The sequence below is a fragment of the Meles meles genome, chromosome 3 (assembly GCF_922984935.1).
Source record: "Meles meles chromosome 3, mMelMel3.1 paternal haplotype, whole genome shotgun sequence".
Classification (NCBI taxonomy): Eukaryota; Metazoa; Chordata; class Mammalia; order Carnivora; family Mustelidae; genus Meles; species Meles meles.
Genome location: NC_060068.1, coordinates 155,873,638 through 155,889,060, shown reverse-complemented (window position 1 = coordinate 155,889,060; position 15,423 = coordinate 155,873,638). Strand labels below are relative to the sequence as shown.

General features: G+C 40.8%; 1 protein-coding gene across 3 annotated transcripts in view; it reads right to left on the bottom strand.

Annotated features, from left to right (window-relative positions):
* Window positions 1–564: 564 nt before the first annotated feature.
* CAPSL (calcyphosine like) overlaps window positions 565–15,423 on the bottom strand; it is a 31,059-nt gene continuing 16,200 nt past the window's right edge. For 2 of the 3 annotated variants that reach the window (XM_046000135.1, XM_046000133.1), the window contains 4 exons: window positions 13,133–13,310; window positions 12,623–12,832; window positions 7,988–8,091; window positions 1,006–2,070 (listed from right to left, as the gene is read on the bottom strand). In XM_046000135.1, the coding sequence (XP_045856091.1) occupies window positions 7,990–8,091; window positions 12,623–12,832; window positions 13,133–13,310 (490 nt within the window). In that variant the 3' untranslated portion in view covers window positions 1,006–2,070; window positions 7,988–7,989. Of the gene's footprint in view, window positions 2,071–7,987; window positions 8,092–12,622; window positions 12,833–13,132; window positions 13,311–15,423 lie in introns of all 3 variants that reach the window. The other variant, XM_046000134.1, reaches the window with a different exon arrangement.

Sequence of the window (15,423 nt, the reverse complement as noted above, 5' to 3'; positions counted from 1 at the left end):
ACTCCAGCCTTCTGAATCAGAATTAGCATTTAAACAAGTTCTTCCAGTGATTGAGGGCTCATTAAAATTTGAAAAGCCCAGCCTTCCATCCCCTCTCCTACCTCATTTCTCCAAGATGAAGGTCTGTGCTTGTATGTGTGGTCAACTTCCAACCACTTTTGTTTCCTGAGAAGCAAATATTAGAGGAAGACAAATGGGTCAGGAAACCTTGCATCATCTGCCTTGTGGAGGAGCCTAAAAGTGGGTTCCAAAGATGAATTCCCAAAACAGTTTGAAAGACTTCCTCACTGGTGTACCCTAAAGTTCCAGAAAGCCTCCAAGTCTTTTTTTCCTGATAGGTTGACCCAGGAAGTGATCCCACAAAATCCTAGCCTTCTACCAAGAGGGCCAACTGAGCTCACCTTCCTTTTGTCACCAGAATCACTTGTGACCCCTGTTTATGCACGTGCGGTAATTTGTTGACTTTAAATCCCTGGCCTAAAATATGAAGATAGAAAAAAAAAAAAAAAAGACCATTAAATTTCAGAATAAAATAAATTTTATTTGTATTCACCAAGAGACACATTAAAATAAGTAAGCTCAGGAAATTTTACAAAGTCAGATGTTCTTCCAATCTTTTTACCATCACCCCCTGCTAAAGACTGGAAAGACAGGGAACAAGTAGAGATTTGGGGAAACATCTACATTTACCCCTGTAAGAGGAACAACTATAACAAGAGGTACATTATTTCACCAAAGAACCACTTGCCAGTCTCACTTCATGGCTTCCTTCCTTCCTTCTGTTCTTCCTTTATTTCTGATTTAAAAATATATCCTCAGGCATTTAAGCAATGCATATGTTCCAGGCCATTAAGTAAGATGACTGAAGATCTATTGCTTTTAAAATCCTAGATCTTTCAGAAACTTTAGTTTACACCTTATCAAGAAGCTATAGCATTGGACTTCTTTCAAAGTCATTCCACTCTCTGAGAGTCCCCGATTTCCAAAAGAATTAACAGACAGAAAGTCATAATCTCCAGGATTTTGTCATCATTAAAATGAAATAGGCATCAGTGTCAATAGAAGCACTGACACCAGCATAATAGTTCAAAAACTCTTCTTTCGAAACCTGAGAGGGATAAAAGGCAGGGGAGAAAGAAGGAAATGGTGTCAAAATATGTGAGACATGGTAAAGCATTTTACATTCTCCCTGAAATATTTTCAATGGAGTCTGATCTGCCACTGACAATCAAGCAGAGTCAGGTAACTGGGGATCAGGGAACCTGGCTTGCCCCTCCCCTCTGAGGTGGGGCCGTTGCCCGGTAGGCTAAAGACCCACCTGCCCACTGGCCATCACTTTTTGCATTAAGATAAAAATGTTTAGAGCTGTGCTATCCAAGTCAGTAGCCACTAATCACACATGGCTTTTTAAGTTTAAATTTGTTAAAATTAAACATAATGAAAAACTGAATTCCTCTGTTGCACTAGCCCCAGTTCCATTGCTCAATGGCCGTATGTGGCTGGAGGCTGACATCTTGGAGAGCAGAGATGGAGAACATTTCCATCATCACAGAAGGTCCTATGGGACCGCTCTACTCCAGAGCATACTTGGCATGATTATACGTATGATTATTATTAATACTTTAGAATAGAGAAATTTATAGCATAAATGTACAGGTAAAAAAGCTCTTTAAGGAAAGGAAGTTTAAGTAAGATGACTGAAATAAAGGATAGAACTAGAGTTGGGGTGATTCTCAGGATCCTTGGACACCCGGAATCCACGATGGCTGGGATTCAATAGCAGGATGTAAGGCACTAGCCAAATGGGAGGTGCTAGAAGGCAAACTTCTCATTTTGGTCAGGATGTGTATTAGTGTTTCGTCATTGGCCCTGTGAAGCCTATAATGGGCAATGAAATTAAAAGAGCAGAAATCAGCCCGTGGGTTCCATTTCTTTCTCCTCCCTCTTAATTCCCCCTGTTTCTTAATACAAACACACAGAGTATTCTATTCCCCACAGTCTTAGGGGTACCACTCAGAGGCTGGGCATTGCGGGAACTTGCTTGGCCTGCTAGATGGGAGTAGTCCAACCCTGCAGGAAAAGGAATATAGACATCAAATTTCCAAACTCTCATTCTTGGCTGTCAAAATAATTGGGGGGTGGGGGGGTAAAGTTACATTTCGTCCTTTTAAAAACACGAGCAAGTACAATTTGAAAAGGGCCTTATCATTTTCAAAGAAGAAATTTCATCACCTTCAATGGAATTATCACACAAGTAACATTTTAAATGATCCAAAAGCACCATCTTGGAAGTAAACTTTTAAAGAAGCATGATATGTAACATGTTAGCTGTTAAAGAGAAAAATATTTTGGAAAGACTTTAAAACAGAAACAAAAGCTAGATGAACTCTTTTAGTACAGAGTTGTTAATGTTTCAGGCCTTCAATTGAGGGAATTCTGTTAAATTAGAAAATCATGTGAATGGCAAGACACAATATGATAATATGATAAATTGACAAAGCTGGTATTAGATATTAAATCAGATCTAACTTTGCAGCTCAAAATCTTCTCAATTTCTGGTTCCTCAAAGCAATATCCTAACTGTTGCCATTATGACAAATTGTTGTTTTCAATGCATACATAGCTTACCCACTACAAGCATGTATAGATTTTTTAAACAAAATATTTGAAAATTTATATCATAAATGTCACTGAAATTCTGCTTTATAAAACACTTTTCAGCTTCAATTTCTATTAAAGATACGATCAGGATAAGATTTACATATAGGAACTCCTCACTATCTAGAAATTTTGTTTGAGTCACAGTTAGATAAATAAAGTATTGCCAATGAACAATTGGCCTAGGGCCGTTTTCAGATATGTGGGAACTTTTTATGACTAGCATTTTAATTACATTCATGTGCAAACAGATATCTCCAAGTACTTGTAAAACATATATGCACATAAGCCGGCACAGCTCTTCTAATCTTTATATACTGACTTGCTTAAGAACCCATTCTTTTTAGTGTTGGTGAGATGGAAGTAAATTTTCACTCATACCCTATCTAAGTGAGCTCAATTAGAGGAGCTTAAATTAATGGTGATTTACTTTATTTACTGTGAAGCTTCAAAGATAAGCTTAAATAAATGGTTGTGGAATGATGTTGCTAAATGAGATTTTAGGCATGACTCAGGATGAAATATGTGGAACAGAGTTTATTCTGCAGTCCCCTTGGAAACTAAAAGAATGATCTGGGTTTCAGAAGGTAAAGCCTGACGTTTGGTAATGCCCTGCGTTTGTGCTGCACTTTATCCCATCAAGGTGGAAGCAATCGGAGGCTCACTATAACCCCTGCGAGAGAAGCTACTCTGCCATCTGTCATTTTCTCTCAATTACAGGTTGCTTTTCTGTTCCAAGGCTCTCTCAGAGCACGGACCATCATCAGTTCCGCATGTGGTCCGAGTGTTTCTAGGAGACCAGCAACTCAAACCTTTCAAGTATAAGATCAAGATGTTCCCAGAATCAATACCCGTGTCTGAGTGCCAAGTGCAAAGGTTTGTAAAGAAAAAGTTATTCAAGTCTTTCATGACAGGATTACAAACTACATACTCAGATCTTGCTTCAAAATTTCAGGTGCTTGAGCTCTGAATCACAGGGTCCCTCTTAAATTTATTATGGGGTCTCGTGCAGAATGACACACCTGAGCCACACAGCACTCGTCCCCATGATGGGAACAAGAGTGGGAACAGGAAACTCAGGGTGCCCACAAGAACTTTGGTGAAACAGAAATGGCATCAACCATGTTCAGTGGCTGTTAGAATTTGTATCATACTCCAGAGAAATCATAAACAAATAAATTCCATTTATGAAGAGTAAGAAGACTCTAGAACAGGCCAGTTCATTTTGAGAATTTTTTCTTTCCCTGATATGATATACCTTTCTGGTTGTTCCAAGTTCCATTATCAAAACCTCAGCTGCTGGTCGGTGGCTCACATTTTCAGTGGGTTCACTCCTAAAGAGCACCTTTCACTCTATTCTGCTGAGGGAAGATACTGGCTTTGGCGAAGCAGGTGTGAAAATAAAACAAGAAGGTCATGCTATTCTCAGAGAGGAAGAGATGCTTCACCACAAGCTTCACACCGCACCAACTGAGGTGGCAAAAGAACTCTTCTCACACAGTGGCGTTCTCAGAAGCCCCACCAATCATTTGTTTATGTTTTTTTCAACAGATTTCACTCGTCATCTGTTTTACAAGACATAATTTTAGGGGATTCATTTAGTAAGTTTTTTTTTTTTAAGACAAGGAAAAAACTAGTTATCTCTATTGAAGTTATATAGTTTCCACATCAGCAACTTGGAGGAGTAGAAGCACCCTTAGAAATTGGCTCTCCAAAGGATCAGTTACATGAAGATGACATTATATGACAACCTATCAGATCCTTTGGCAGCTTTATTTTTCCTTAAAATCATAAGCATTTCTAAAATTTAAAATTTTGCTGCTTCTTTCAACAAGCTCTTAATTTACAACAGCAGCTCGTAATTTCCAGGAAAGCAAGTTTGATGACTGATCTGAGAAACTGGAATTCAGAGTGGGGGAGGTTCATTTTATGCCCCAGAGGGTTGTGCATAAATCCAAAAAGGTATACCACTCAGAGGGTGTTAGTAGAATTTCATGAAGGAGGAGAAGAAGGGACCCCACACACCAGCCAAGAATACATATCTGGTTAATTTCATCTCTCCACTTGATTAAACATCAGCAGAACAAATTGCCTCTGTAGGTTGCTTAAAGAGGGTTGAATCATTACCTACTTGTACTCTCGTGGCTCAGTGAGGCAATTCACAGTGGCCAAGGGAAGTGAAACGCTGACAATGATCTGCCTCCAAGAATAGAGGGGTCTTTTCCTGGTAGTGTCTTGACAGACTGCCTACATTCAGTAAATTTACTGCATGGTCCACAGCACACTGCCATATGAAGGGCCCCGACTATCCTGCCTTCAATGCTGATGCTTCCCTTCCTCTCTTATCTCTGAACTCTGAGCTCTTAGTTTGGGTTCAAAGCCAGTGGTTTTGTTTGCATCTATCCTATAGCTTCTTCCTCTATCCCCAAAGCCTACAGTAGAACAGGGCACACAGTAGTGACTCAATAAATATTTACTGATGGGATGTATTCAACCTCAAACTGTGACAAAGGCAATCTGCAGCCTACTTGGCAGGGACCCAGCTCTGCCTTAAAAAGCTGCTCTTAGGGTATGAAGTGTTGTTTCGTGTTGCCACCAAACTACAAAGAGACATGCATCACCCTCCGGAGTGTCATTTGCGTCTGGGACAAAATCCTATCAAGGTTCGAATGTCTAGGAAAATTAGCCCTGCAGATGGGCTGGAAAAATTCTGCTTCAGGCTACAATACCAAGACTTCTTCAGGCAGGATTGGAACCAGCCCCTGAAGAAGCTAGTTAGGGTCAGACCACCATTCTTTCCTAGTTTTGCCTTTGCGGGGTGGGGCAAGGGGAAGGGTTAGAACCCAGATTCAGTACTGATATTGGTGGCTTCTTGTGGCCAATCCTGATTCTCAGAATTTTTACATACTGTTTCTGTTTCAAAGCTGCTAAGCTCATCCTCTTCTCTTTGGCTTGTTTCCTTCCTTCCTGTCTGGGGTCCTGGCCCCACAGGTAAGGTGCTCCTAAGGGTTGGAGATATTTTATTGTGTTTAGCTTCTGACCTCGGTATTTACTTTTTAAATTGCAAATGGACAGCATTGGGCTCCCAGCTCAGCGGAACTTCTTCTCCCTCTGCCCCTCCCCCCTTCCTCTCAAATAAATAAATAAAATCTAAATTGCAAATGGAGTAATATTTGAATTGTGTAAGTTAAATAAATAGAAAATACATCCAGAAAACTGTTGTTTGCAAATGATTTTTCTTAAATGACTGTTTGTTCCTCCCACTGCTACCAGAAGGAGTAAGAGTTAAGTTATGAGTGAGCCCTGACGAGGCCAGAAATCACAGTTAAGACTCAGAGTAGGAGTGTAGTGATTCTTGACCATCAGGTTGTTAGATCTTCTTTACCGGGCGCGGGGGGTGGGGGGGTGTCATTGGTGGAATCCTCACTTGTGGGCCCAGAATCTGACCTGCTGGAAGGGAGACATCTGAATGTGGCCAGATACACGCTGAGGTACAGGTTATCTGAAATCTGATAGCTGTGCCCCAATTAGACAGGAAACAAGAGTACGATTGGGGAAGACAAAGCTGATAGCTACAACCTAGTCCTTGTTCAGAATCACATGCTAACTTTATGGCTCTAATTAAGCAGCAGGTCATTCCCAAATCAAAGGCACAAATCTATCTAGAGCAATACGCTTGAAATCATTGCCAGGAAACCTGGGACCTCTCCTTCGCCATCATCTGCAAGGTGCAGGTTACAGAAAACATGGATTTTTTCCCTATCTATTCCATCATAATCTCTTCTGGATTTCTACCTCATTTCTACATATTTCTTTATAATACCTAGCATCTTTTGGCCTGCCAATCTCTACATAAGCTTAGAGAATAAAGTCAGTTGAAAAGCCAGACTTGTGCAATCAATTTCCGAAAAACTAGCTTCCCATAATTTGGGAATGCTCCCATCCTCAAGAAAAAGGTCACTTGTCCAGCCTGTCATAGGGAAGTGGGAAATTGGCTTCTTGACAACAAACAAACTTCTATGATTCTTATCTGGAAACACCTGCTTTCACAAATTTTAAATCAATGTGTATCTTGATCTCCACTTCCAACTCTCTGAGACAAAAAGTAAACAAGTGAATTAGTACAAAATACAGCAAGTGTGTTTGATTGACCCTAAACCCAGAGCCACTTAAATACATAGGATCTTAAAGGGGACTATTATCCCAATCCACATCCCCAAACCAGGGGATGAATGCAGCCAGGGACAGAGGTGACAAAAAGGACTGTCCTCAAGTAACAAGGCAGGTAGTCATTATCTCCAGCACCACAGTCAAAGGGCTTTTGTCACTGGCCCCAGACACAGAACACACAGAGGAACAGTGGTGGTTTCAATATCTATTTGCTAGTAGCTGGAGCTGCCTTTGCTTTTAAGCCTTTTATGGGGAGATTCTCACACACTGATAATATGAAGCCAAAGCTTAGATCTGGGAGGAGAACACTTTGGGCCATGAAGTGTCAAGATGGAAAATCTTCTTGGAGTAGCAGGCCTACTCAAGTACTTGTACTGGTAGGAATGTCAATACTGTTGGTCCATGGCAGGGACGGGGGAGACGAACATTACACCAGACAAAGGTTTGCTGATATGGTCTGCTCACTCACAGGGCAAGAGGTCCCACATAATATCTGAGAGCACAGCCCAGCCTGAGACTTTAACCACACGGATGGTCCTAGCCATCTGCTCAAGGAAATCACCTCCCCTCTCACAGACACTTTAGATGACCCAAAAATGTCATTCTAAACCTACTCACCAAACTGAGGCTTCCCTAAACCACTGGCAGAGAAACTTAAGATTCATGTATAAAAATTGAGGCCAATGTGTGGTTCTTCTGGTCCCAATTTGGAACTGAAGCACTTAAATATTTACAGTCAGATATAAAAACAGGTGAATTCTCCCACCTAGAAATGGACCATCTAAAATGAAGTGGAGAAAGACTGTGGGTGCGTGGGTAGGGATTGTAATTAAAATAGTCAAACTTTCATTTATGGCCAAGAAGACACCTATGTTTATTAGACATGTGTATGTATCCTAGAACCTGGCTCTAGTAGCTTTTTGAATCTTATTTTAATTAATCCCTCTAGTAGAGCTAAGGAAACAGCTTTAACAAAATGAGGCCACAATGAACTACATCCTGTCTTTTCTGCCCCAGAAGATGCAGTGTGTGTTGACATGAAAGAAACACGAAAGAAACTGGGATGAACATGAAATCAAATGTGATCCTGGTTTGGGGCTGATGTTTAACCATTTGGAGCCACGTGGCTATACCCAAGACCCTGGTCCCCAGGTCCTACATTTAGAGCTTCCAGGCAGTTCTCATCATGACAATGAAATACACATCCGTGTCAATGGACGCGCTCACCCCTGCGTAGTAGTTCATAAACTCCTCAGGGGTCACCTGCAGTGGAAAAGTCAGACACAAAAACAAAACTTTGCTTCCCACCATTTCAGTAGAGGCCCATCACCAGTACCTGGAAATGAGAGGGAAACTTTGGGCAAGGCCCTTCAGTGACACAGATCAAGAGTAGATCTCACACAAGAGAAACAGCCAAGTGGAGGATGGCCGTGAGGGCTAACAGAGGGGAAAGAGGAGTAGAAAGTCTTGAAAATTTCCAGACCAACCTAAATGAAAAGTGAGACACAGGCTCTCGCCTTTCTTTAAGTGCAGGAGCCCATCTATTTGGATAAGTGTGACTGAAACGCAGAATGAGAAAGAAGTTTCTTTAGTGGTATAGTTAGTATGGGCTTTCTGTGACATGTCAGAAATAGTGCCTCAGGTTCTGGGTCAGGGCAAGTAATGGTTCACCTTTCAGAAAGTGAGATTCTGCCCTGTGGATAAAGAAACAGATTTCTATTAAAATACTCCTTGGCCAAATGTTTTTTTTTTTTTAAGATAGAATGTACTCGTTTCAAGGAACAAAGTGAGCGGGGAAAAAAAAGGCAAACTCTGCTCCATGCCTTCCCACACCCCCTAGGATGGGTCCTTTCTCCATCCTGTGTCTATAACTGTCTCTTTGGAATGTCAATTAATGTGTTTACTTTCCTTCTAGAAAGAAGAAACAATAGTTATCAATCTTATTTTTTAATAGGTATAGGCGATATGTACGCTACAGTTTAACTATACGGGCTGACGTGATTAGGTGACTCAGGGAACGAACTGTTTTCCTGTTTGACTGAGCTCTCTAACCAATCAATTCAGCCCAAGTAGAGTCCTGCTTACACGGGAGGACATAGAAACAATTATGATGGCTGTTAGCCCTCAATGTTAAGTGTCAGAAAGGATTAAAAGCATCACAAAGAGTGAAACCCATAAATAAATAATTAATCCATATAAATAAACCCATAAAAACACCCATAAAAAAATAAACCCCTCTTCCACAGAATTCCCACCTATATCTTCTAAGAATCATGGAGCTGACTCACCCACTTACCTTTTTTTGCTTCAATTAAAAGTGAACAGAGAAGAAAAGTCACAGGATCCATATTTCGCTCCCTATACCTAGCTCCCACGTGAGCCCAAAATAGTAAGATCCAGAAGGAAGAAAGTCATTGGACTGAGCTAATAGTTAAGGTGGGCTTTTTGGTGGCCTAGAAGTAGAAGTCAATGTACATAGCTTTTACTAAAATCAGAATACTCTTAATGTTCTCCTTTCTTCAATTTCTTTACCTGTGTCTTGCTTTGCATTCGTCCGTTATCTAGCATTAAACCCCACCTGAGAGTCAGGTTACATAAAACTGGACATCAGAGCTAAGATATTTGATCACTTCAGAAAAGGCCATCAGTTATTCTTAGTGAGGTGTCTGCTTGTTTCCTGAGACGCACCTTATACGGAGAATAGCCTGAATAGCAAATCCTATGATTTCCCCAAGTTTGCCCTCATCGTAGTAAAGCACCTTTCACTAATAATACCTGACTACTGAATTATCTTGTTGGACATTAGTAAAAAGTGAGAAAGCAGACACCCCTGCTCTTGGTCAGCCTCTTAATGATGCTACCCTTAGCTGATGGAATATTTATTATATGATGGAGAGTGTCCCAGATGGGAATGATGGGAATATTTGAGTCATGATACAGAGTACAGTACCCTTTTTTCTGTTTAAGACTGATTTTAAAAAATTGTAAGATAAGTTTAGGTTATTTGTACATACCTAGCAATATATTTAAAATAAATTTAATTATTTAAAAAAACTCTATGGATAGATGAGACAACAAGACCCATATTCTCTCAAAGGCTAATCTACTTCTGAGAGTTTTTTTTAAATATTTGTAATTCTAAAATGAAATATATAAATGAAAACTTTCAAACATAGATATTAAAAACAAGAAGTAAAAATCTCAACCAACTAGGGTGGGGTTTAGAGACAGAATAGGAGAGAGGGTGGTGCCTGGGTGGCTTAGTTGGTTAAGCGTCTGACTGGATTTTGGCTCAGGTCGTGATCTCAGGGTTATGAAATCAAGACCCACCTCAGGCTCCATGCTCAGCAGAGAGTCTGCTTGAGATTCTCTCTCTCCCCCCCTCCTTTTGTGCCTCCCCCTGCTCAATATCTCTCTATTTCTAATATATAGATACATCTTAAAAAAAAAAAAAAAAAAAAAAACAAGAATCAGAGTGAATAAGGTTCACTTCATACATTATTCAGTTGCTTTCATCCACATGACTTCTGGTGCACCCATTGCTTGGAGGGCAGGGTATGGGAAATATAAGTACAGGACCATTACATCAAAATCCATGACTAGTATAAACCCCAGGAGCCTTTATGACTACTTTGGAGCTTAGCCCACAAATCTGAGCATCATCCTTAGCTGAGAAATGTACTAAATTTCTTGCCTTAGTCTAAATTCTGTCTTATTTGGATATGAGCTATATATTTAACCATAAATGAGTGCACTGGCTTCAAACATAGCTATGCTTCACCTTAAGAAATCTTGACATATAAAACAACTCAATTTGGAAAGATAAGTTAAGAACTAATTATCCTCTTTATGAAAGAATTTACCATGGAGTTTCTTTACATGAACAGTTCCTTGGGCATTTAAAATATGATTCAGTGTAAAAAAGTCTGAATCACACATCACTTTCCAGAAACATTTTCATTATGTCTTTGAGGTGAGATCTCCCTGTAAAACCTTTAGCACAATACGCAGTAGGTAAGTTCTCAATAAATGATCTAGAACTGTAATTATGCCACATAAGGTTCATGTACGTATTATATGTAGTAATTAAAAAGGGGCACTTCTGAATCTTTTAGAGACAAGGATCTCAAATGTGAACATAATTAAGAGTCATCTGGGGCCCTTACTAAAATTGCAAGTCCTTGATCTCCACCCGATAATCATCAGGTTCTGGAGTTCTGCCCGGTAGCCAGCAATGTACATTATTAATCCATCCCCCCAGATGATGATCAGGCACAGTCAGCTGGGCATTAATACAGGGTCTGTGATATTCAGGTGATATCAAACACTATAACTGCTAAAAAACCCCAATGACCTTTAAGAGTATTTGAGAACTTAAGATGGCTTGTTAAAATAAATGTCAGAAAGGACAGGGGTGGGAACTTTAAATCAGCTGAATCATAACAACCGGCCACTTTGACTTGGGTTAGAGCAAAGAGCAGCTGAGGTTTCCCCTGGCAACGGGGAGAAGGAACCACCTGCAGAGAGCAGGCAAGTACACCCTGGGATCTCATGTAGAGGTGGGCTAATTTGGGGAAATGGCAGTTGACTATTTTTCCACTCCCATTTCAGAGATCAAAGGCCGGCTATGTTGGAAGAAAACATACGGTTCAGTTCTGTTATGTCTGTCCCTAAGCATTAGGCTGCCCTACAAAATCTACCCCCAACCCCAATTCCTTCAACTAAAAGGAGGGGTATTTCTCTGTCCCCTGGGGGAAAATGTCAGCAGGAAGGAAAGAAAGGTAGTCCCCTAACCCCTTGCTAATAAGACTTTCCATGAAGTTTCACAGAAAAATTTGGGGGAAATTCCCTTCAGAAGGGGAAGCCTTGTTTCCTATTCCTACCATTGCCATTTTTCTTCCTGCCCAGTGCCCCACTCTTCTTCCTGTGTAACTCGGGGGTGAAGAACCCTCCCTAGGGTTCTGCTGCCCTGACTGCCAGACAAGGAGAACACTCCCTTCCCCATCATCAGAGCAGCCAAGACACCTAATAGCAGAACTGAGGCCAAGTTCAAAAGTCCACTTACTGCTGTTGATAGAAGACAGAGGACTGACACTGTCATCTCGGCGTGACACAGCTGCAGAGATGCAATTCCTGACCCTATCAGACTATGCATTTGTAGCCTAAAGATACCAGTTAATGCAGGTGGGTGGTTGCCTTTTTTTTTTTTTAAGGTCACTGTCACTTCCAAATGCAAGTTAATCTCAAAGCCCACTAAAGATGAAATCAAAGTGAATTCTGCTATCTGGCATTCCCTTTACTGAGGGCCTCCCTGAAATGGCATGCCGGCATAGCAAAGTGTGAGGACACACAATGTTGTGGGGGTGAGTGTGAAAAGCACTGCCACAGCCTGGAACACCTTGTGAATCATGTTCCAAAAAATTAAATTATGGTTTCATTTTGAAGTTAAATAGGCTCTGCTGCAGTCTAGTTCCTTGGAATGTGGCTGGCTAAGTATGGTAAGTATGGTGACCATGAAATGGAGTGTTAAATCCAAAGACCACGTTCTCCAGATGAGGGGTATTTACCGTGTGTGGATCCCTTACCAATATATGTGCACACACACATATCTTATCACTTCCTCTCACCACTTTCGAGGGAGAGGAATCTTTCTAGATAGTCTCTTAAGGAAATGCTTTACTTCTACTTATAAGGAATATGTTACACATTTCTCTTAAATCTTTGGCTCTATTTCCTAACTAAAATTACAAATGCAACAGAAGAAATTCCACTGAAGTTAAGCTCTTCTACTTACCAATCCATCTTTGTCATAGGGTGAATCAAAGTTATCCAGAAATTTCCTGAATACTTGTTCCTCCGTCCATTCTCCATTTTGGTACTTAGGGTGGTGTTTGGCGTTATATACCTCACGAAGATCTTCAATTGTTATAACTCCATCTCCGGTCTTGTCTAACTTCCTAAAAGCTTGCATAATTACCTCTTTTCTGGCTCTAGACATTGGAGGCTAGATAAATAGAAAAAAAAGCAAAAACAAAACACACACATACAGACAACACAAGTAAATGAGCTTGTTTTGTATCACACATCAAGAAATACCTGTTTCCTCTCAAGGGTATGAAATGGTTTGCGTGCTGTTAAACAACATGCATGACAATTACTCTGAAAAGTCCCTAAACCTGTTACTGATCTCCTTCCCATCTCCTCCGCAGTGCACTGACAACTTCTGAAAACAAAACCTTCAAAAAGCCAACCCAAACCATGTGAAAGCCAAACTCAGCAGATACAGATTCATGAGGCCACTTACTCTTAATGTAAGAAGAAATTCATTGAAGTCTATTGTTCCGTTTCCATCTTTATCAAACCTCCGGAAGAGCTCTTCTGCCTCTTCCTTTTCCATGACCACGGCATAATCATTTAGCCCTTTCACAAATTCTTTGAAGTCAAGGGTTCGGTTGTTATTGTCATCCATAATTCGAAACACTCTAAAGAAAACATATAGACACAAAAAGAGAGGAAAAAAAGAAAAAAAACAGAGGACAAGGGGTAAGAATAAAGATTTAAGAATAAACACTCTCAAATTTTTTAAAGTAAAACACAGAAGCCCTAGATTCTGCTCTGAACCCTCCTTCCAAAATAGGAGAGCCTCTTCTGAGACTCTCATGAAATAAAATGTACTATGTGATTCTAATTTTAAGATATTCTGAAAAATACAAAGCTATAAAGACAATAAAAAGACAATGGAAAGGGGAGAAGAGAATAGGCAGATCACAGGGGATTTTTAGGGCAGTGAAAATATTTCGTATGATTTTATAATGGTGGGTACATGGTCCTATGCACTTGCTACTGCCCACAGAACTTTACAGTACAAAGAGTAAACCTTAATGGGTATAAATTTTTTTTAAATTATTTAGGAGGTCAGGGGATCCCAGGAAGGACTGTAGATGGTGACAGGAGAACCTAACTGTATTACAAAAGTTTGAAATAATCTCACTGAATGTGGGGTGGGGTATGCTGACTTGTAACTGAGGAAATGAGAAGAGTGCGTAGGACTAAAGGCACAAGGAACTGCACATAGGCACCGGACTCTGGTCGATAAAGATATTTCCCGTGGAGATTTGAGTGAACAATTCTGACATGCTATAAGCTATACTGGAATTAAACAATTGAGTAAACAGATGGCAGGTGATGGAAGCTAGGTGTATCACCGTTGAAATGAGAATTTAGATGAGCTAGGGGAGGAGGCTAGAATTGTCTGACTCATGCAGGTAATGGGCTAGGGTTGGAGACATTGATATGAACTCATGTTTAGCTTAATATAAACAAAATGATTACATATAAAAAATCTTTAGCTAAGTACATATATTTTCTTTTTCTGTCAGCTAAGAAAACCTCGAAGTAACACCCCATTAACAAGCACATCTAGAGCCTAGATCTTGGTTTCTAATACAGTTCTTCAATAAAAGGAATGGGGCTTTTTGGAGAAATGTCTGATTCTAGGACTGGGGCATGAAATACACAAGATGAGCTTGGAATATCTTATACCAGAAAGTAAAGAAGTGCTCAAAACAAACAAAACCACATTGATGGGGCTACATCAGAGGGACACAGGAGCCAAGTGAAAGAGCTCCTAAGGCCCAGACTTCAACATTTTGGGCAATAAAATAGTGCTGAGTTGCAACCCAAAGTATAAACTAAATATCCATGAGTCCGTATTGGTTTAAGTAAATGATTCAATAAAGAAATAAGCAAATATTATTTAGAAAAGACAAATTTCTCTTGCAGAAATATTCCAGATAAATTGTGCACATACTCTGCCCTCAAGGAGGAAAGCATACTCCCCACTCCCTATGTGTGGCTCTACACAGAGACTTCCTTCCAAGGAGTTCAATACGGAAAGGGAGGGAACAGTAACTTTACGTTAGAGAAGCCAGACTAACATTGTCTCAGCCAGAGGATCAAGGTCAACATCAAGAGTGATAAGTCAAGTTGTTGACAGTATGCATCCTTGACATGATGCGATGAAAATGGTGCTTCCCTTCCGTGGTCTCAAAAAACCATAACCCCAGTCTAATCATGAGGGAAACAGGAGGGGGCAGCTTCCACTTGAGTTGAAGAGTGATTAAGGAAAGGGCAAAACCAGTAAAGGGGCAGAGGCAGACGGCACATCGGAGCATGAATGAGCCAATAAATGAGCCAATAAACCGACTCATAGGGGTGAGGCTGTTAGGTATTGGTCTGGGGGGTGGAAATGCAGGCAGCAAGAGGGACTAACTGAGCGGGTCAGTGAGTGTGTGAGAGGGCAGTGTCCCTGAGGGGTTTGCACCAAGGACAGTGATAGGACTCCAGAATGAAAGAGGTGGAGTTTGGAAGTTAGGGTGATACGGTAGTGAAGGGAAGTGGGCTAGTCTTCCTGCTGGACTGTGGCCGCCTGGCCACCAGGGTGCATATGTCCACAGTCTGGACTTGTGATGGCACTGGGCTTCCTGTGAGAATTTGAGGCCATTGAACGTGACACTCCTGATACTCAGCAAGTACCTCACTGGAAGAGAAGCCGTCCACAACCTCCGCATGTGAGGCCGGGGCCCCTGCTGGGGT